Source organism: Nymphaea colorata, chromosome 10 (genome assembly GCF_008831285.2).
Source record: "Nymphaea colorata isolate Beijing-Zhang1983 chromosome 10, ASM883128v2, whole genome shotgun sequence".
NCBI lineage: Eukaryota > Viridiplantae > Streptophyta > Magnoliopsida > Nymphaeales > Nymphaeaceae > Nymphaea > Nymphaea colorata.
In genome coordinates, this window is record NC_045147.1 from 21,172,175 (window position 1) to 21,194,341 (window position 22,167).

General features: G+C 44.7%; 1 protein-coding gene and 1 pseudogene across 6 annotated transcripts; both read right to left on the reverse strand.

The window, feature by feature from the left end:
• Positions 1–438: 438 nt before the first annotated feature.
• LOC116261816 (receptor-like protein kinase FERONIA) lies at positions 439–21,284 on the reverse strand. Of its 6 annotated transcripts, XM_050079791.1 has the most exons (3): positions 21,181–21,284; positions 19,954–20,570; positions 439–2,995 (listed from the first exon to the last, which is right to left on the reverse strand). In XM_050079791.1, the coding sequence occupies exons 2-3, from the start codon at positions 20,555–20,557 to the stop codon at positions 903–905; spliced, it is 2,697 nt and encodes an 898-aa protein (XP_049935748.1). In that variant the 5' UTR covers positions 20,558–20,570; positions 21,181–21,284; the 3' UTR covers positions 439–902. The 6 variants fall into 6 exon arrangements, with proteins under 6 accessions (XP_049935748.1, XP_031496556.1, XP_049935747.1 ...); XM_031640696.2 differs by lacking the exons at positions 19,954–20,570; positions 21,181–21,284 and adding an exon at positions 4,235–4,648 and having other exon boundaries at positions 439–3,615; XM_050079790.1 differs by lacking the exons at positions 19,954–20,570; positions 21,181–21,284 and adding an exon at positions 3,812–4,172 and having other exon boundaries at positions 439–3,615.
• LOC116261822 (receptor-like protein kinase FERONIA) lies at positions 11,371–15,809 on the reverse strand (annotated as a pseudogene).
• Positions 21,285–22,167: the final 883 nt, after the last annotated feature.

The window sequence follows — 22,167 nt, forward strand, 5'->3', positions numbered from 1 at the left end:
GAATATGATATATCTAATTACCCATCAGGCGTTTGACTGCCCTTCATCTAAGACTTTTTAGGATTTGAGAACTGTAGTTTTAAGATCAGACACTCCCATTTGCGATCTTAAATACGACTTCTTCTCAATGCAAAAAGGTAAAATACAAATTTCAGATATGAACCTAAGGTCCTTAGTTTGACGAATCATGAATATTATGAGTGGAATTTTTACTGCATCAGCACAAACATGTCACATTAGATCTATATCAGAAAGCATTAGATATTAGATCTATACTAAGATCCTTAGTATGACCCCTCGAAGAACACAACTCATTGGCAGCAGAAACATTCCGGTAACATAACTTTGTTAACTTATTTTGCTGCTTCTTAAAAGAACTCAGAGAAGCAAAAGAAACGCGTCTTAAAGGATGGTAAACAAGAACGGAAGCAGAGTCTGTGAAAAAGCAGACAAGCAGACCATATTATCCTAATACAAGCTGACCATTTCAGAACACAATTGAGCATTGTCATGTAACAAACAATAAAGGGAAGAGGTACAAATACTGAGCTATATTAGCAGTAGGCCGCATTATTGGTTATAGGCGGAGGTGGCATATGGAGGAAAAAGACAGCAGAAGGGCGTCTGTTTTATTTCCTCCTCCAGCTGAATTCACGGTAGTATACATTAATGCAACAGCGAAAAGGTCCACTGGAAAAGGCTTGTGAGGCAAATTAAGCCATAAACAGGGCCACCAAGGCCCGTTGCAGCTCCTCTGTAACTCCCCTTACTTGTTGGCTGCACAAACTGGAAACTTGAAGCTTCAAAATTTCCTTCCCCGTAGCAAATGGAAACGAGTATGTTCGTCTAATTTCCAATATAACTAGTAGAAGAAAAACATATATAATACCAAGAATCCAAGATTACCGCCCTTTAGGATTCATGATCTGGGAGAAAACTGCACTTGGGTGCATCTGCTCTGAACCCATGCTGGTGGAGCTCCCACCTTCGAAGCTTGTGCTGCTGTTAAGAGTATCAGGAGTCGGCCAATTAATGGCGTCATCAGATCGCTTCCCCTTGGCAGAAAGCGGTGCCTCCTGATCATCCAAGTCGCCAACAAAACCAACGACCACACCCTTCTCGTCTGCCTCCTCTGCGCTGCTCTGCAAGCTGAGAGCAAACTCTAAGTTCCAGAGCACATTGGTCATGGCGGGACGATCTGCTCCTTCGTCAGCCAAGCACTTCTCTGCTGTCTCAGCAAACTTGCGCAGGCTCTCCGCTGCGATCTTCCCACTTAGAAAGGGATCAACGATCTGTTCTATCACGCCTTTTCTCATGCAGCGGAGCGCCCATTCCGCCAGGCAGACCTCCATGGTGGGGCGCGACCTGTCGAGCGCAGGGCGAGCTGAGAGAACCTCAAACAGAACCACCCCGAAAGAATAGACGTCAGATTTCTCGGTGAGCCGCTGCAGGCGGTGGTACTCAGGGTCGAGATACCCGAAGGTGCCCTTCACACCTGTGCTCACATGGGAACGATCCATCTCCGAGCCCATCTTCGAGAGGCCAAAATCAGAGATCTTTGCCACCCAATTGCCGTCGAGGAGAATGTTGGCGGACTTCACGTCTCTGTGTATAAGGGTGTGCTTGGCTCCGGTGTGGAGATGGTGCAGCCCCTTGGCCGCACCGATGCAGATCTCGAGCCTTTGTCTCCAAGACAACGGTGAGGCTTTTCTGCCGTAGAGGTGCTCACGCAGATTGCCACGAGCCATGTACTCGTAAACCAAAATCATCTCCGAGCTGTCCTCGCAGTAGCCGATCAGGGGGACCAGGTGGCGGTGGCGGAGCTTCGAGAGCATCTCGATTTCGTTGTGGAATTCTTGAGCGCCTTGCTGCGAGAGCTCGCTCCCTCTTTTTACGGCGACTTCATTGCCACCATCAATAACGCCCTTGTAGACCTTACCGAAACCGCCGGCCCCAAGAAGGAGAGACTCGCTGAAGTTGTCGGTGGCCTCAACGATCTCTGAGAACCTGAAGTGCCGGCAATAACCACTAGAGGCGTTGCTTAGAGCGCCCAGGCTCTTCTCTGCTGAAGATGCAGTCGATTTCCCGTTTTCCCCTTGTGCATAAGGAGATAGCAGGACCCACGTCGACCCACTACCACCACTCCCTTTTTCCTTCTTCTTCCTCTGGCACCCGCACAACAGGCAGCAGATGCAAGCGCCGACAACAAGCGCGGCAGCTATGCCGCCCACGGCGCCTGCAATCTCGTGGCTGTGACCAGCACCACCATGACGACCAATGGGAGAACTATTCTCCGGTGCAGGCGCTGGCGGCAGGAGGTCAGGATTTGGTCCGGCAAGGTTACCAGATGAGTCATTGACCTTGAACACTTCAAGCCCATTAAGGATTGCATCTCCGTAATACGGTTGAACATCAACGTCTGGATGGAGCTCAATCCTCACATCGCTTTGCTTGCCACTCGACCGAGGCTGTATTACCATGTAATCTCTATACACTGCCACGCCAGTATAAATATCAGCTTGGACATTTTTCTTCGCACTGAAAATCACATCGAATCCATGATCCGCAGTCATATCATTCACGTACACATTGAATACCCTTTGGTTCTCTTGAAACACCTCAGACTGAATCTCACAAAAATGAAGTCTAATCAAGTAGCGGAATCCATTATCGACAGTAATAGACCAAGTGAGGTTGTAGTTTTGGTTGACAGAGGCATTAGGACCCATAGACCGAGCAGTGCCATACACGTCTCGTGGAGCAATATACTCCGGGACAGCCTTTGAGTACTGGATACTGACGTTGGGATCACGGGAGTAGGTAACTCCCAAACCAGCAGCGAAGATGTATGAAAGGTCATCGTACCAGGTTCGAGAGAGGGCAGAATCAGAGGTGGGGGAGACGTAAGCCCCTCCTACGTTTAACCGAACGATAGTTTGCAGAGCATCAGAATCACGTATGGGGTATATTTGGGTGGTTGGAACAGTGGATGCACCTAAAGGGAACAATTCCTTCTTCGAAGACACAATCTCTATTCCATTGATAAAGGCGAACGAATCGGAGGTGTTTGGTGAGGGAGTAAATGTGAGGGTGAGGTAGCCAGAGGAGGAGACAGTGATGAAGAACTCACGTAAGATGTAGTTTTGTGAGAGGGCTGAAGCGGTGATGGCGGGGCTGAAGTTGCTGAGCAGAGTGTAACGCCCAGTTGTGACAGAAAAGAAGGCATTCTTAGTGTCTCGGTCATTGTAGACAGCAGGGAAGAAGTGGAGCCGAACAAAATGACGACCTTCAGGAAGTGCAGTGAAGTTGTAAGAAGAAGCAGAAGTGAAGATGCGAGCTGTTTTGTAGGGAACAACAGAAGGGAGTTCAGTGCTAGAAGTTTGGGCAGCAAAAGAAGATTGTAAATTTGAGAGACCAAAGTGGGTGGTGGAGTCATTGGTCCATGGACGTTTATCGTTGTCAACATCGTTAGAGGAAGCGCCACAGTTGAGAAGGATACTCGCGGGTTTGAAGAAAGGTGTGGAGCTGACAAATGAAGAAAAAAGCATCAAATGGAAGACAGGTAGCAGAAGCAGAGGCAGCCAGCAAGTTGATTCCTTCATCTCCCTGAGGCACCTGAAGCCCAACAAAAACACAAAATCTACTTTACCATGCACATGTAAATGAATTTCTAAGTATCTCAGAGAAATATGCAGGGAGAAGACTGTTCCAGACAAAATTTGCAACTTTCCGAGAACCCCAAACATTTTTTGAGACTAGAAATATTGGCTTGAATATTTAACCCGGTCGAAAGTAGGGAGAAGGAAATGACCTCTGTTTTCATTAAAGCAATTTGATTAGCGATTGAAGAGGTGACAGGAGCACCTGCAATCAAATTTACTGAAACCACAAATGCAAAGCAACGATTGAAATTCTAAAAAAAAATCAGAAAATAGAAAAGAAATAAAATTTGTATAATCCGACTTTTGATATTCCGCCGGAAAAAACGCAGATAGAGCTACTGCACGCGAGAGCTCGCTCCTGGGAAACTCGTCTAACGACTTGGATTTTACAGGATGACGCCAAAAATTTACAGAATAACTCTCCAGTTGCCCGAGAGAAACAAAGACGGGCAATAAGTGCCAACATGATGCTGGAGGGGAAGGACGTCGGATTCCAACACTCCACCAACATAGAGAGAGAGAGAGAGAGAGAGAGAGAGAGAGAGAGAGAGAGAGAGAGAGAGAGTAGTTACCGGTACAGACAACAAATTGGTCCCAAACGAGTTAGGTTCCAGCCGGAAGCTTTATCCAGCTAAAGGAAGAACGGGATTAGAGGAGATGGAGCTCTGGGGATGGGCGATACTTTTTTGGTAAATATAGCGTGGGAGGGAGGAGGAACACTCAGGAGTCCACCAGGAGAGGATGGGCATTCCGGTCGTCTTCCGGAAGCGACGACCATGCATCCATCTCCCCCACTCGTCATACCCAAAGTGTTTTCTCTCTCTTCCAAAATTCCAAAATGGAGACAGAAAAGGCTGCATCAGAAAGCAATGATAATGGCGATCCGATGCGACGTGCACTGGAGACAGCCATCGACCTTCTTCCTGTCTCAGGCATCAATTTCTGATCCCCCGAAGAAGAGTATTTCAGTCGACCTGGTTATGAATTGATTCCTTTTACCGGCCGATGTGGGCTTCATGTTTCATACGCTTATTATTTTTCAAAATATCTTATACTTTCTTTTTACCTTATAATTATTTTCATAGGTTGTTTATCTATTTTTCAGACAAAATATACATAAGGTTTCTTGCTTATTCCCTTGATTGCCAGAATCATTATATTGCTTGACCAATTCGATTGTATTTCCAATTTTTCCAACAAGGGCTTTGAATTTTAACTCTCAATTTAGGCTGATGGTACTTTTAATCTGTAGCAACTAGTATTTGGGCGGTTTTTAAATAATTTTTGATTTATCAAATATATACATATTCATGTGTGATAATATAATATACTTTTAAGATCATAACAACTCCAACTGTTGTTACTATTATTTTTTCTAATCAAATATTTACACTGCAACACCGAACATTAAATAAAAAAGAGAGGTCAACACCCTCTATATTGTTTCAATTAGTATATATATTTTATGCATGTGAAAACTTAGTTGTAGTCTAACGACCAAACTCCTCTAATTATTTGATAAGTTTTGCTAGAAAAAAAAAATAGAAATAAATGAAGAAGATCGTATACCACACAATTTTTTAGGGAGAGTGACTTTCAATGTGTGATGCCCAATCTTGATGGCAATGACAAGTATGTGGGCAGCGGATTATAAACAAGAAGATAGCGACAAATAATAAACTTTAAAGAAACAAAACATGTTTCAGTATTATACCTAACAGGCAATAAAGGAGGTGGTTGATTGGAGACAGAGGCTTATGATGAGAAGCTATGAAACATAATATGTTTCAGTATTATACTTAATTCTTGATAGATTGATAGCAAGTTTTACTATAAGCCCGGTTCGATGTTAAGCTAATTCATTTGATACTTAGTCGTTAATAAATTAAGATCAATAAGATTTTGAGAAGGTTATTGTACAATTCAGGCCCACTTCTAATTCAGGTCCCATCATCGAGAAGCTGCAGTGCTATCTGTTGCTGCCCAAATCTGTGGTTGTGATTTGATGACAATGTAGTTGACAGACATATCTTGTGGAAAATTTGTGCACATTTGTTCATATTAAACAACCAAGATTTTTTTTTCTAGTGTTTCAACTTTTCTACGTACTGTTTCATTTACTCTTTAAAAGCTTTCCATGCGAGACAAAAACTGTGAAAGTACTTAAAAATTAAAAGAACAAAAACAGAAGATCATTAACATTTTCTATTGTTAATGAAGTCGACTCACGACCAAGCTCCATTGATGACGACCTCGCTGTTTCACTTTCCGCAGTGCTGAGGTAATTTTTCCGTCTTCACAGCATGAGTAGATGAGAGTACAGTACACCATCTGGCACGACTACATGCTCCGTGAATCCATGGTGGCCTGTTCAGCAAAAGTCGAACTGCTTCTTTCATCATCAGTATGCCAAACCATGGAAGAGATAGACACCTCTTCATCATCACCATCGATGGTTATTGAAGGACCGGGTGCCAATCCCTCCCCCTTCTTCTCCTCTGATCTGCAAAAAGAGGGCAAGCTCCAAACTACTTACCACATTCGCCATGGAGGGACGGTCTGCACTCTGCTCTGCCAAGCACCTTTCTGCGGTCTCTGCGAACTTGAGGAGGCACTCGAGTGCTATCTTTCCTTCTAGAAATGGGTCGATGATCCGCTCGGTTCTTCCCAATCTCATAGAGCGCAACGCCCAATCGGCTAGACCGATCTCTTCCATGGGACGTGACTTGTCGATCGCCGGTCGAGCACACAAAATCTCTAGCAGAACCACTCCAAATGAGTAAACATCTGATTTCTCGATCAGCCTGTGGAAGCGAAAGTATTCGGGATCAAAGTAGCCGATGTTAAAAAACCATAAGAAGAACAAGGAGAAACAACAAGAATTTACGTGGTTTGTTACTGAGGCCTACGTCCACGGAGGAAGAAGAAGACTTTTTTTTTTTTTTTTTTTATTTCACTGTTCTATTTACAATTAAAGAGAGAAGAGAGATTTATACACTTTGATTTTGGCGATAACCAAGAGAACGGTTATGCAAAGAATTATGGAGGATTTCTTTCCCTTATCTGATTAATCGTAACGGCAGGATACTCTTGTTATGCTTGCCAATCTTGATGACAATCTTCCTCCATAAATCTCGTAACAATCTCCCCCTCAAGTTGGAGGACAGATATCAATCTGTCTCAACTTGTTTACAATTTCACTTTTGACATGACATGTTTCAATAGTTTCATCTTGATTTTTTTCTTTAATGAAGTGACAGTCAATTTCGATGTGTTTAGTCCTTTCATGAAAAACTGGATTTGCCCCGATATAGATTGCAGCCATATTGTCGCATATAAGCTTTATAGGCTCTAGTACATCAATATTTTGTTGCTATAGGCTCAGCCCATGGTTGACTGAGGCCGGCGTGACTAAGCTTATCTCGAGGTAGGTTTTACTATAAGCCCGATTCGATCTTCAGCTAATTCATTTGGTACTTAGTCGTTAGTAAATTAAGATGAGTAAGATTTTGAGAAGGATATTTTACAATTCATGCCCACTTCTAGCGACCTGGCTAGGACGTTTAAATTACTATTGGACGTGAAGTCCCATCATCGAGAAATTAAAGTCCGGATCGTCGGATCGAGGAGATGTGCGGCTGAATGATGTTACGTAGACAAGCTGCAGTGCTATCTGATTCCTGCCCAAATCTGTGGTTGTGATTTGATGACAACGTAGTTGACAGACATGTCATGTGGAAAATTTGTGCACATTTGTTCATATTAATCAACCAAGATTTTTTTTTTCTTATGTTTCAACTTTTCTACGTTCTGTTTCATTTACTCTTTAAAAGCTTTCTATGCGTGACAAAAACTGTGATAGTACTTAAAAAAGAAAAACAAAAACAGAAGTTCATTAACATTTTCTGTTGTTAATTAAGTCGACTCACGACCAAGCTCCACTGATGACGACCTCGCTGTTTCACCTTCCGGAGTGCTGAGCTAATTAATTTTTCCGTCTTCACAACACGAGTATATGCGAGTACAGTATACCAGATCGCTCGACTACATGCTCCGTGAATCCATGGTGGCCTGCTCAGCATAAGTCGAACTGCTTCTATCATCATCAGTATGCCAAACCATGGAAGACAGGGACACCTCTTCATCATCACCATCCACGGTCATGGAAGGACCGGCAGCCAATCCCTCACCCTTCTTCTCCTCTTCTCCGCTGATCTGCAAAAAGAGGGCAAGCTCCAAACTACTTACCACATTCGCCATAGACGGACGGTCTGCACTCTGCTCTGCCAAGCACCTCTCTGCGGTTTCTGCAAACTTGTGGAGGCACTCGAGTGCTATCTTTCCCTCTAGAAATGGGTCGATGATCCGCTCGGTTCTTCCCAATCTCATAGAGCGCAACGCCCAATCGGCTAGACCGATCTCTTCCATGTGACGTGACATGTCGATCACCGGTCGAGCACACAAAGTCTCCAGCAGAACCACTCCAAACGAGTAAACATCTGATTTCTCGGTCAGCCTGTGCAAGCGAAAGTATTCTGGATCAAAGTAGCCGAAGGTGCCCTTCACCCCTGTGCTCACATGGCTGCAATCCAATGAGGACCCCATCCTAGAGAGGCCGAAGTCGGAAACCTTGGCCACCCAATTCTCATCCAAGAGTATGTTTGTGGTTTTTACATCCCTATGTATAAGCGTATAAGTGGCTCCGGCATGAAGATAATGAAGCCCCTTAGCGGCACCAATGCATATCTCAAGTCTCTGCCTCCAAGATAAAGGCGGGTGGTTAGTGCCATAGAGGTGTTGACGCAGGGTGCCGTGAGCCATGTGGTTATAGACAAGTATCATCTCAGAGTTGTCATCACAGTAACCGATGAGAGAAACCAGGTGGCGATGGCGGAGCTTAGAGAGCATCTCGATTTCGTTCTTGAATTCACGCAATCCCTGCTCCGCTAGTTGGTTCCCACGCTTGATGGCAACTTTGGTGCCGCCATCTATTTCGCCCATGTAGACCTTGCCAAAGCCACCACGCCCAAGGAGGAGAGCATCGTCAAAATTGTTGGTGGCTGCTGTCATCTCAGAGAACCTGAAGTGCCGGCAATAAGCATTAGAGGCGTTGCTCTGAGCGACCTGGCCCTTCTCTGCTGGAAATAGAGTCGATTTCTCCTTTTTCCCTTGTGAATAAGGCGATAACGGGACCCACGTAGACGCACTACCATCACTCCCTTTGTCCCTCTTCTTCCGCCGGGCTCTGCACAACAGGCAGCAGGTGCAAGCGCCGGCAACAAGCGCGGCAGCTATGCCTCCCACGGCGCCTGCAATCACGAGGCTGTGACGACCAACGGGCGGAGAACTATTCTTAGGTGCTGGCGCCCACGGGAGGTCTGGATTTGGTCCAGCAAGGTTACCAGATGAGTCATTGACCTTGAAGACTTCAAGCCCATTAAGAATTGCATCTGCGTGATTGGGTCCGATCTCAGCATCTGGATGGAGCGTAATCGACATGTCGCTCTGTTCACTTCCCTCTAAAGGCACTTCTATGATATAGTCCCTGTACACAGCCACACCTGTCAAAATTCTAGTGTTGACTTTCTTAGATGCATAGTCAAGCACATCAAATTTAAGATCTGCCGTCATGTTGTTCACATATATGTCGAACACCCTCTGGTTCACGTTGTTGATCTTTGATTGTATCTCACAGAAATGAAGCCTAACCCAGTAGCGAAATCCGTTGTCTATAGCAATATTCCACTGGAGGTTATAGTTCTTGTCAACCGATGCATTAGGCCCCATTGATCGAGCAGTGCCATACACGTCTGTTGGTGCAATATAATCTGGGAGAGCATGAGAATACTGTATGCTTATATTTGGATCACGGTTGTAGGAAACTCCAAAAGCGGCACCAAAGACATATGGAGTATCATCATACCATGTCCGGAAGAGGAGGCCGGAATCAGAGGTGGGAGAGACGTAAGCTCCGCCCACATTCAGCCGAACGACGGTTTGCAAAGCCTCGGAATGTTGTATGCGAAATATTTGGTCGGTTTGGCCAACGGTGGAAGAAGGGTTGAAGGCGAAGGAACGGAAAAGTTCTGGCGAAGACACGACCTCTATGCCATTGATGAAGGCGAACGAATCAGGGGTGCTTTGTGAGGGAGTGAAGGTGAGGGCGAGGGAGCCAGAGGAGGGGACAGTGACGAAAAACTCACGCATGATGTAGGCTTGTGTGAGGGCTAAAGCGGTGATGGTGGGATTGAAGTTGCTGAGCAGAGTGTAAGGCCCAGTTGTAACAGAAAAGAAGGCATTTTTAGGGTCTCGGCCATTGTAGACAGCAGGGAAGAAGTGGAGCCGAACGAAATGACGACCTTCAGGAAGTGCAGTAAAATTGTAAGAGGAAGCAGAAGTGAAGATGCGAGCTGTTTGGTAAGGAACAGAAGGGATTTCAGAGTTAAAAGCTTGGGCAACTAAAGAAGATTGTAAATTTGAGAGACCAAAGTGGGTGGTGGAGTCGTTGGTCCATCGACGCTTATCTTCATCAACATCGTCAGAGGAAGCGCCACAGTTGAGAAAGATACTCACCACAAAAGAAGAAAAAAACAACAAATGGAAGATAGGTAGCAGAAGGAGAGGCAGCCAGAAAGTTGATTCCTTCATCTCCCTGAGACACCTGAAACCCAACAAAAGTACAGAATCTACTTACCATGCACATGTACATTTTCAAGAAGCACTTTGATTTGCAAGTGAAGAGGCGACAGTAGCACCTGCAATCAAATTTACTGAAACCACAAATGCAGCGCCTTGAATTCTCGAAAATTCAGAAAAAAGAAAAGAACGAAAATTTGTATCGTCCGGCTTTTGATATTCCGCCATGGAAAACACAGATTGACCAACACGAGAGAGAGCTCCTGAAAACCTTGTCTAGCAGCTTGGGGCCGTAGACTTTACGCGGATAATGACATAGTTCACAGAACATAACTCCCTAGTTGCCAGAGAATGAGAGAAGGCAAGAAGTGAAAACAAGATACTGGAATGCTTCTAACGTGCCACCACCATCCAAAGAGAGTGAGAGAGAGAGAGTTACCAGTACTGACACCAAACTGTTCCGAAACGAGTTAGATTCCAGCCAGAAGCTACATACAGTTACAGGAAAAACGGGTGAAGCCAGGATAGGATTGGAGGAGGTGGAGCTTTGGGGCTGGGCAATCCCTTTCGGTTAACGCTGGAAAGAGGAGTCCACCAGAGAGAATCAACATTCCGGTCGTCGTCGGGAAGCGATGACCATGTACCCATCTTCCTCACTCGACGTGCGCAAAGCTTTTTCTTCTCTCAAAATTCCAATATGGAGACAGAAAAGGAGGCATCTGAAAGCGATTGCAATGGCCGTCCGATGCGACGCACAGTGGAGACCACCATCGGGTATTTACCATCGTCCTTTCTCAGGCCTTAATTTCTGATCCCCCAAAGTAGAGTATTTCAATCGATCTGGTTATGACTTGATTCCATTTACCGGTCGATGTAGAGTCGTCACATTTGATTTGATTATTATTTTTCAAAATACTTTTGAAACTTTTTTTGGTTTACTTTGTAATTATTGTTACATGTCGTTTATCTATTTTTCAAATGAATATAAATGTTTTTTTTTTTTTTGTGTATTCGCTTGATTTACAGGATCATTAGTTTGCGTAGCCAATTGGATTTTATTTCCAATTTTTCCAACAAGGGTTTTCAGTTTTAACTCTCTATTTAGGCTGACGGTGCTTTTAATAGTAGTCTAACCATTTACTGCTACTCGTAAATGCATTTTTATATAAGTGAATAAGAGTTTGATCCCGGAGATGTGTGGGTGGATCACCTTAATTATGTTCACACGGTACACTGCTGCCAGGATTGCTGGTGCCAAATGTGTCAAACTCATCTTGTTAGATACGGCATACAATATTCATGGTTCGAGCTTTTTCAGTGGTTAAATAATTAATATTATTAAGATTTTGAAGAAGTGGTCTGGGTCGTCGAGTCCGGGAGATGTGTGGTTGGATCAATGGAGTTAGACAAACGAAAGTGCTACCTCATTGCTGCCCAAATGTGTGGCTGTGATTTGAAGATACACTGGTGTAGTAATATACGTGGTAGAAAATATCTTGTAGAAAACTGTCTTTTTCAAAATATTAGAAGAGAACTACATACCTGTGTAGGCACTCCGGCATGATTTTTCCCACCAAGAACCAACCGGTGATCAGCTGGGTTCTTCCCTCTCTCATAGAGTGCAACGCCCACTCAGCCAGGCTGATCTCTTCCATGGGACGTGACGGCAACTTTGGTGCCTGTAGACCTTGCCAAAGCCACCACAGCCAAGGAGGCGGGCATCGTCAAAACTGTTGGTGGCTGCCATTATCTCAGAGAGCGAAAAATGCCGACAATGAGTGTTGGGGGAGCGATTGAGTGTCGCCTCACTGCATCTAGAATTGTTGGTAGCTGTTGGAAATGCAAACCATTTCCTCTTCTGATCTTAAACACCTCAAGCCCATTAAGAATTGGATCAGTGTAATACGGTGGACTATCAATATTTGGATGGAGCTCAATTCGCAAATCACTTTGTTAGTCGTTCGTCAGAGGCATTATTATCATGAAATCTTCATACACTGGCACACCAATGTAAAGAGGAGCATGGACTTCTCTTTTTGCATAGAAAAGCACACATCTAGCCCAGAGTCTGCAGTCATGTTGTTCAAATACACGTTGAAAGAGAGAAACTGAGATCGACAACATGAATACAAGATGTAGAAAACAAGGAGTGAAAAGACAAATCATTGGTAGCTTGAATGATGGTCAAGCAAGATTCACATCGAACATGTGATCAGAGGGTAGTCAACAGCCAAATCAGCCTCCATTTCATCAAGCTGCGGACTTGAACTGGCCTGAGAATAAGACCAGCGGTAGGAAACAAATGCAGCCTTGTACTAGAGGGTTGAAGGAGGAAGCGGAGGGGAACAGAGTCGGGGTGGCAACGCCTAGCAGAAGCAAGGCAAGTTGTCTGTTCATCTCGTTGAGCAGCCTTATAATCGAATGCAGATATCTACTTCACTTCACCTGTATTGAGACACTTGTTGCCTTTCCAGGGATGGAAAAAAAGAAAAGGAAAAAGACAATCGTGGGGTGGATATCATAGTTTTCCATCCTTTCCTCTTCGACGATCTAGAGAGGCTCTGATACCATTTTAGATTTCAGAGTTACTGAAATCTCTCTGCAATCGGTGTATAGATACCTGCAAGAAGAAGTGGTCTCAAGGGAGACCGCAGAAACAGAAAGAGAATAGAAGGCGAAAGAAGATTCTTTATTCATTTTCTGTATATATATGTAAATAGAAGTATACTTCTTGGTGGGATACAGTTGTAACACCGCAAGCACTGCTGAGTCTTCGAGACTCTTCTTCAACACGTATCAGCTAGGTAACCAAACACGTGATCTCAAACTTACAATATCTAGACAAGACCTGAGAAGTTGGTTGCCAACTAAAGTACAAATCTGAAAAATGTTTTTAAGGCTGTACAGAAGATCGATCTATTGGATTCCAAGTCACAAAACACGGTACCAGAGTGCATCATTTCTGAATCACAGGTGAACAATCATCATCAGGTACGCAGGTATTTGCTAGCTCCTCATTTGCCTCCTCAGCTTGCAGCTGCAGACGGAGAGCCAACTCCAAATTCATGAGCACGTTGGCCATGGAAGGACGGTCTTCTCTCCGATCCGCCGAGCACTTCTCTGCTATTTGTACAAACTTGTGCAGACATTCTGGTGCAATTTTCCCTTTCAGGAACGGATCGATAATCTCGTTGAGGCTTCCATTCCTCCGGTGCTGCGCTGCCCACGCAGCCAGGTTCATCTCTGTCGAAGGGCACGACTCATCAAGTGCAGGTCGAGCGCAGAGAACCTCAAGTAGCACAACCCCAAATAAGTAAACGTCTGATTTTTCAGTGAGCCGCTTTGTCCGAAAGTACTCCGGATCAAAGTAGCCGAAGGTGCCCTTCACCAGCGTGCTCACATGGCTGCAATCCAGCGATGGGGTCATTTTAGAAATACCGAAATCAGAGACCTTGGCCACCCAATTCTCATCAAGAAGTATGTTGGCGGTCTTCACGTCTCTGTGTATAAGGATGTGCTTGGCTCCGGTGTGGAGATGGTGCAGCCCCTTGGCCGCACCGATGCAGATCTCGAGCCTTTGTCTCCAAGACAATGGTGAGGCTTTTCTGCCGTAGAGGTGTTCACGCAGATTGCCACGAGCCATGTACTCGTAAACCAGAATCATAACTGTCCTCGCAGTAGCCGATCAGGGAGACCAGGTGGCGGTGGCGGAGTTTCGAGAGCATCTCGATTTCGTTGTGGAATTCTTGAGCCCCTTGCTGCGAGAGCTCGCTCCCCCTTTTTACGGCGACTACGATGCCACCGTCAATAACGCCCTCGTAGACCTTGCCGTGACCACCGGCCCCAAGAAGGAGAGAATCGCTGAAGTTGTCGGTGGCCTCCACGATCTCTGAGAACCTGAAGTGCCGGCAATAACCATTAGAGGCGTTTCTTAGAGCGCCCAGGCTCTTCTCTGCTGAAAATGCAGTCGATTTCCCGTTTTTCCCTTCTGCATAAAGAGATAGCGGGACCCACGTCGACCCACTACCACCACTCCCTTTCTCCTTCTTCTTCCTCTGGCGCCCGCACAACAGGCAGCAGATGCAAGCGCCGACGACAAGCGCGGCAGCTATGCCGCCCTTGGCGCCTGCAATCTCGTGGCTGTGACCACCACTATGACGACCAACGGAAGAACTATTCTCCTGTGCAGGCGATGGCGGCGGGAGGTCTTGATTTGGTCCGGCAAGGTTCCCTGAAGAGTCATTGATCTTGAACACTTCAAGCCCATTAAGAATTGCATCTGCTTAATACGGGTGAACATCAACATCTGGATGGAGCTCAATTCGCTTTGCTTGCCACTCGACGGAGGCACTATTACCATGTAATCTCTATACACTGCTACGCCAGTGTATGGAGGAGCTTGGACGTTTTCCTTCGCACTGTAAATCACATCGAATCCAGGATCCGCGGTCATGTTGTTCACGTACACATTGAATACCCTTTGGTTCTCTTTGAACACCGCAGACTGAATCTCACAAAAATGAAGTCTAATCAAGTAGCGGAATCCATTATCGACAGGAATATACCAAGTGAGGTTGTAGTTCAGGTTGAGAGAGGTATTAGAACCCATGGACCGAGCAGTACCATACAGGTCTGGTGGAGCAATATACTCCGGGACAGCCTTTGAGTACTGGATACTTACGTTGGGATCACGGGAGTAGGAAACTCCAAAACCAGCTCCAAAGATGTATTGAGAGTCATCGTGCCAGGTTCGAGAGAGGCCGGAATCAGAGGTGGGGGAGATGTAAGCCCCTCTTACGTTTAACCGAACGACAGTTTGCTGAGCCTCAGAATCACGTATGAGGAATATTAGGTCCTTTGAAACAATATAGGCACCTGAAGGGAACAATTATGGCAATCTCTATGCCATTGATGAAAGCCAACGAATCTGGGGTGCTTAGTGAAGGAGTGAAGGTGAGGGTGAGGGAGCCAGAGGAGGGGACAGTGACGAAGAACTCACGCATGATGTAGGCTTGTGAGAGGGCTAAAGCGGTGATGGCGGGGCTGAAGTTGTTGAGCAGATTGTAAAGCTCAGTTGTGACAGAAAAGAAGGCATTCTTAGGGTCTCGGCCATTGTAGACAGCAGGGAAAAAGTGGAGCCGAACAAAATGACGACCTTTAGAAAGTGTAGTAAAGTTGTAAGAGGAAGCAAAAGTGAAGATGCGAGCAGTTTGGTAGGGAACAACAGAAGGGAGTTCAGCGCTAGAAGTTTGGGCAGCGAAAGAAGATTGTAAATTTGAGGGACCAAAGTGGGTGGTGGAGTCGTTGGTCCATGGACGCTTATCGTCATCAACGCTGTCAGAGGAAGCGCCACAGTTGAGAAAGATACTCACGGGTTTGAAGAAAGGTGTGGAGCCGACAATAGAAGAAAGGAGCAACAAACAGAAGATAGATAGCATAAGCTGAGGCAGCGAGTAAGTTGATTCCTTCATCTTCCTGAGACACCTGAAACCCAACGAAAGCCCAGAATCTACTTGACCATGCCAATGTAAATGAAAAATTTCTAAGTATCAAGAGAACTATTGCTAAAAATATTTATGTTGTTTTGCAGAGGTAAGACTCTTCGAGATAAACGTCTACAATTTCCAAATATCAGAGGATCCCGAGCATTTTCGAGACCAAAAAATCCCGGTGGACAGTCTATTATTGGCCTGAAAATGTAAAACGGGCAGGAAGGAGGGATGAAAAATGGAGCTCTGTTTTCGTAGAAGTATTTGATTAGCGATTGAAGAGATGATAGCAGCGCATGCAATCAAATTCACTGAAACCATAAATGCAACGGCAGGAATTCTAGAAAAAATTCAGAAAATAGAAATGAAATTTTGTATATCCGACTTTTGACATTTTGCCATGGAAAACGCAGATTGTCCAACTGCTCAAAGGAGAGTGCTCCTGGCACACTCGCCTAGCAGCTTAGAGCCTTATATTTCGTGCGGATAACACCAGAGTTCAGAAAACTTAACTCCCCAGAGTTGCCAGAAAATGAGAGAAACAAAGAACAGTCAAAAGCGGAGACAAGATGCTGGAGGGACGTCGGTTTCTAACCCTTCACCGCTGTAAAAGAAAAGAGAGTGAGAGGGAGTTACCAGTACTGACAACAAATCGCTCTGAAACGAAGTAGATTTTGGCCGGAAGCTTCATGCAGCCATAGGAAGAACGGGTGAAGCCAGGATTTGAGGATATGGAGGTCTGCGGGTGGGTGATACCTTTTTGGTAAATATAGCTTGTGATGGAGGAGGAACACTGAGGAGTCCACGAGGAGAGGATCGACATTCCGGTCATCGTCGCGGCCATGCATCCATCTCCTCCCCTCGACATACGCAAAGCCTTCTCTCTCTTTTCCAAAATTCCAAAGTGGAGACAAAAAAGGCTCCATCAGAAAGCGATGATAATGGCGGTCCGATGCGACCTGCAGTGGAGAGAACCATCGATCGGGTTTTTTACCTTCTTCCTTTCTCAGGCATCAATTTCTGATCCTCCCGAAGCAGAGTATTTCAGTCGACCTCGTTATGAATTGATTCCTTTTACCGGCCGTCGTGGGGCTTCACGTTTCATGTGCTTATAATTTTTCAAAATATTTTAAATAGTTTTCACTTTCTTTGTAATTATTTTTACATGTTGTTTACTTATTGTTGAAACGAGTATACATAAATGTTTTTTGCTTATTCGCTTGATTCCTATGATCATTATGTTGCTTAACCAATTCGTTTTTATTTCCAATTTTCCCAACAAGGTGGGTTTTGAGTTTTAAAACTCTATTTGGGCCAATGGTGCTTTAATTGGTAGCAATTAGCATTTGGGCAATTTTATCAAAAGAAATTTGATTTATCAATTCTTAAGGTATATATTTTCCACATGTGATAATATAGTTTTAACATCATAACAATTCCAACTGTTGTTGCTATTATTTTTTGTAATTAAATATTTACTCTTCAACTCTGAACATGAAATAAAAAGAGTGGATAACAGAGCGTATATTGTGTCAATAAGCATGTATATTTTTTGAATGTGAAGACCTAGTTTTAGTCTAACGACCAGACTGCGATAATCATTTACTACTCATAAATAACTTTTTATTAGTGTGTTTATATATATATATATATATATATATATATGTATATATATATATATATATATATATATATATATATATATATATATATATAAAGATATATACGACTTTCAATTTCCATTCGACTGCTTCCTTTTCAAGGATTAAGAAAGAAGAAACTCTGGCGAAAAATTCTGTCCTGCTTGATTAGGTATCAGCTTCCATGCACATAAACCCCAACACATTCTAAAGTTCGAGCAAGAACACGTGAACTTGGTGTTGAGGCCGGCAGTATATAAAACAAAAGTAGGATTCCAAAATTTTCTTTTGTTAAATTGTTGGCTGGACATCCTAAGTTTCCCACTCCACACAATAGTTGAGATAAAGAAAACCTTGCTAACAATACGGGTGCAAACTCTCGTAAAATAGAACAGTTCGATGGTGAGACCATTAAGTTTTCTTTTGCGCAAGGGAGCGACCAAGCTCCACAGGTGACGACGTCAGCCGTCACTATTTCACTTTCCACACTACTGAGCTAACTTTTCCATCTTCACAGCTACATGCTCCGTGAATCCATGGCGGCCTGCCCAATACAAGTTGACACGCTTCTGTTATCATCAGTTTTCCACACAGTGGAAGACATGGACACCCCTTCATCATCACCATCTAGGCTCACATTGGAATAACCAGCAGCCAATCCCTCATCCATGTTCCCCTCTTCTTCCCTGATCTGTAAAAACAAGGCAATCTCCAAATTGCTTACCACATTGGCCATAGACGGACGCTTTGCACTTTTTTCTGCCAAGCACTTCTCGGCGGTTTTTGCATACCTGTGTAGGCACTCCGGCATGATTTTTCCCTCCAAGAACCGATCAATGATCTGCTCGGTTCTTCCCTCTCTAATAGACAACAACGCCCACTCAGCCAGGCTGATCTCTTCCATTGGACGTGACATGTCGATCACGGGCCGAGCAGACAGAAGCTCTAACATAACTACCCCGAATGAGTAGACGTCTGATTTCTCTGTCAACCTGCGCAGGCGGAAGTACTCTGGATCAAAGTAGCCGAAGGTGCCCTTCACCCCTGTGCTCACATGGCTGCAATCCAGTGACGATCCCATCCTCGAGAGGCCGAAGTCGGAAACCTTGGCCACCCAATTCTCATCCAAGAGTATGTTTGTGGTTTTCACATCCCTATGTATAAGCGTATAGGTGGCTCCCGCATGAAGATAATGAAACCCCTTAGCCGCACCAATGCATATCTCAAGTCTCTGCCTCCAAGATAAAGGTGGGTGGTTAGTGCCATACAAGTGTTGACGCAGGGCGCCGTGAGCCATGTAATTATAGACAAGGATCATCTCGGAACTGTCGTATACCAGGTGGCGGTGGCGGAGCTTCGAGAGCATCTCGATTTCGTTTTGGAATTCGTGAGCGCCTTGGTGCGAGAGCTCGCTTCCCCTTTTTACGGCGACTACGATGCCACCGTCAATAACACCCTTGTAGACCTTGCCGAAACCGCCGGCCCCAAGAAGGAGAGACTCGCTGAAGTTGTCGGTGGCCTCAACGATCTCTGAGAACCTGAAGTGCCGGCAATAACCACTAGAGGCGTTGCTTAGAGCGCCCAGGCTCTTCCCTGCTGAAGATGCAGTCGATTTCCCGTTTTTCCCTTGTGCATAAGGAGATAGCGGGACCCACGTCGACCCACTACCACCACTCCCTTTCTCCTTCTTCTTCCTCTGGCACCCGCACAACAGGCAGCAGATGCAAGCGCCGACAACAAGCGCGGCAGCTATGCCGCCCACGGCGCCTGCAATCTCGAGCCTGTGACCACCACCACCATGACGACCAATGGGAGAACTATTCTCCTGTGCAGGCGCTGGCGGCGGGAGGTCTGGATTTGGTCCGGCAAGGTTACCAGGTGCGTTATTGATCTTGAACACTTCAAGCCCATTAAGTATTGCATCTGCGTAATGTGGTTCAACATCAATATCTGGATGGAGCTCAATCCACAAATCGCTTTGCTTGCCATTCGACCGAGGCAGTATTACCATGTAATCTCTATACACTGCCACCCCACTGTAAGGAGGAGCTTGGACGCTTTCCTTCGCACTGAGAATTACATCGAATCCAGGATCCGCAGTCATATTATTCACGTACACATTGAATACCCTTCGGTTCTCTTGAAACACCTCAGACTGAATCTCACAAAAATGAAGTCTAATCAAGTAGCGGAATCCATTATCGACAGTAATAGACCAAGTGAGGTTGTAGTTCAGGTTGATAGAGGCATTAGGACCCATAGACCGAGCAGTGCCATACACGTCTGGTGGAGCAATGTACTCCGGGACAGCCTTTGAGTACTGGATACTTACGTTGGGATCACGGGAGTAGGAAACTCCCAAACCAGCAGCAAAGACGTATGGAGAGTCATCAGACCAGGTTCGAGAGAGGGCAGAATCAGAGGTGGGGGAGATGTAAGCCCCTCCTACGTTTAACCGAACGATAGTTTGCAGAGCATCAGAATCACGTATGGGGTATATTTGGTTGGTTGGAACAGTGGAGGCACCTGAAGGGAACAATTCCGGCGAAGACACAATCTCTATTCCATTGATGAAGGCGAACGAATCGGAGGTGTTTGGTGAGGGAGTAAATGTGAGGGTGAGGTAGCCAGAGGAGGAGACAATGACGAAGAACTCACGCATGATGTAGGCTTGTGAGTTGGCTAAAGCGGTGATGGCGGGGCTGAAGTTGCTGAGCAGAGTGTAAGGCCCAGTTGTGACAGAAAAGAAGGCATTCTTAGGGTCTCGGTCATTGTAGACAGCAGATAAAAAGTGGAGCCGAACGAAATGACGACCTTCAGGAAGTGCAGTGAAGTTGTAAGAGGAAGCAGAAGTGAAGATGCGAGCAGTTTGGTAGGGAACTACAGAAGGGAGTTCAGCGCTAGAAGTTTGGGCAGTGAAAGAAGATTGTAAATTTGAGGGACCAAAGTGGGTGGTGGAGTCGTTGGTCCATCGACGCTTATCGGCATCAACATCGTCAGAGGAGCTGCCACAGTTGAGAAGGATACTCACGGGTTTGAAGGAAGGTGTGGAGCTGACAAGAGAAGAAAAAAGCAACAAATGGAAGATAGATAGCAGAAGGAGAGGCAGCCAGCAAGTTGATTCCTTCATCTCCCTGAGACACCTGAAGCCGAACAAAAGCACAGAATCTACTTTACCATGTACATGTAAATGAAAAATTTCTAAGCATCCAAGAGAAATATTGCAGTGAAAAAGACTATTCCGGACAAAATTTGCAACTTTCTTAGCATCCCAACCATTTTTGAGACTATAAATATTGGCTTGAAAATTTAAGCGGGGAGGTAGGAAGTAAGGAGAAGAAAAGAAGCTCTTTTCACGAAAGCAATTTGATTAGCGATTGAAGGGGTGATAGCAGCACCTGCAATCAAATTTACTGAAACCACAAATGCAGAGCAGCGATTGAAATTCTAAAAAAAAAAAAAAAATCAGAAAATAGAACAGAAATAAAATTTGTATACTCCGACTTTTGATATTCCGCCGGGAAAAACGCAGATAGAGCTACTGCACGCGAGAGCTCGCTCCTGGGACACTCGTCTAACGACTTGGATTTTACTGGATGACGGCAAAAAATTTCACAGAATAACTCTCCAGTTGCCTGAGAGAAACAGAGACGGGCAATAAGCGAAAACATGATGCTGGAGCGGAAGGACGTCCGATTCCAACACGCCACCTACATAGTGTGTGTGAAAGAGAGAGAGAGAGAGAGTAGTTACCAGTGCAGACAACAAATTGCTCCCAGACGAGCTAGATTCCAGCCGGAAGCTTCATCCAGCTTAAGGAAGAACGGGATTGGAGGAGATGGAGCTCTGGCGGTGGAAGATACCTTTTTGGTAAATATCGCGTGGGATGGAGGAGGAAGACTGAGGAGTCCACCAGGAGAGAATCGACATCGTTGGGAAGCGACGACCATGCATCCATCTCCTCCACTCGACCTACACGAAGTGTTTTCTCTCTCTTCCAAAATTCCAAAATGGAGACAGAAAAGGCTGCATCAGAAAGCGATGATAATGGCGATCCGATGCGACGCGCAGTGGAGACAACCATCGATCGGGTATTTACCTTCTTCCTTTCTCAGGCATCGAATTTCTGATCCCCCGAAGCAGAGTATTTCAATCGAACTGGTTATAAATCGATTCCAATTAATTGCCGACGTGGGGAAGTCGCGTTTCATATGCTTATTATTTTTCAAAAAATAAAAAATAAAGTTTTTTGTACCTTGTAATTATTTTTACATGTAGTTTATCTATTTTTCAAACGAATATGAACAATGTTTCTTGCTTATTCGCTTGATTGCCAGTATCATTGTACTGCTTAGCCGATTCGATTTTATTTCCAATTTTTCCAACATGGTTACTGAGTTTTGACTCTCTATTTAGGCTGACGGTGCTTTTAATCGATAGCAACTAGCATTTGGGCGATTTTTCATTTAACAATTCTTAAGATATACATGTTTTTCACATGTGATAGTATACTTTTAAGATCATAACAATTCCAACTGTTTATTACTACTATTTTCTCTAATTAAATATTTGCACTTCAACACCGAACATGAAATAAAAAAGAGGTCATACCGTGTCAACTAGCATACACACACATATATATATTTTATGAACGTGAAGACTAACGACCGAAATGTTCTAATTATTTACTACTCATAGATAAGTTTTTGTTAGTGAAAAGAAATACATATAAGCGTAAGT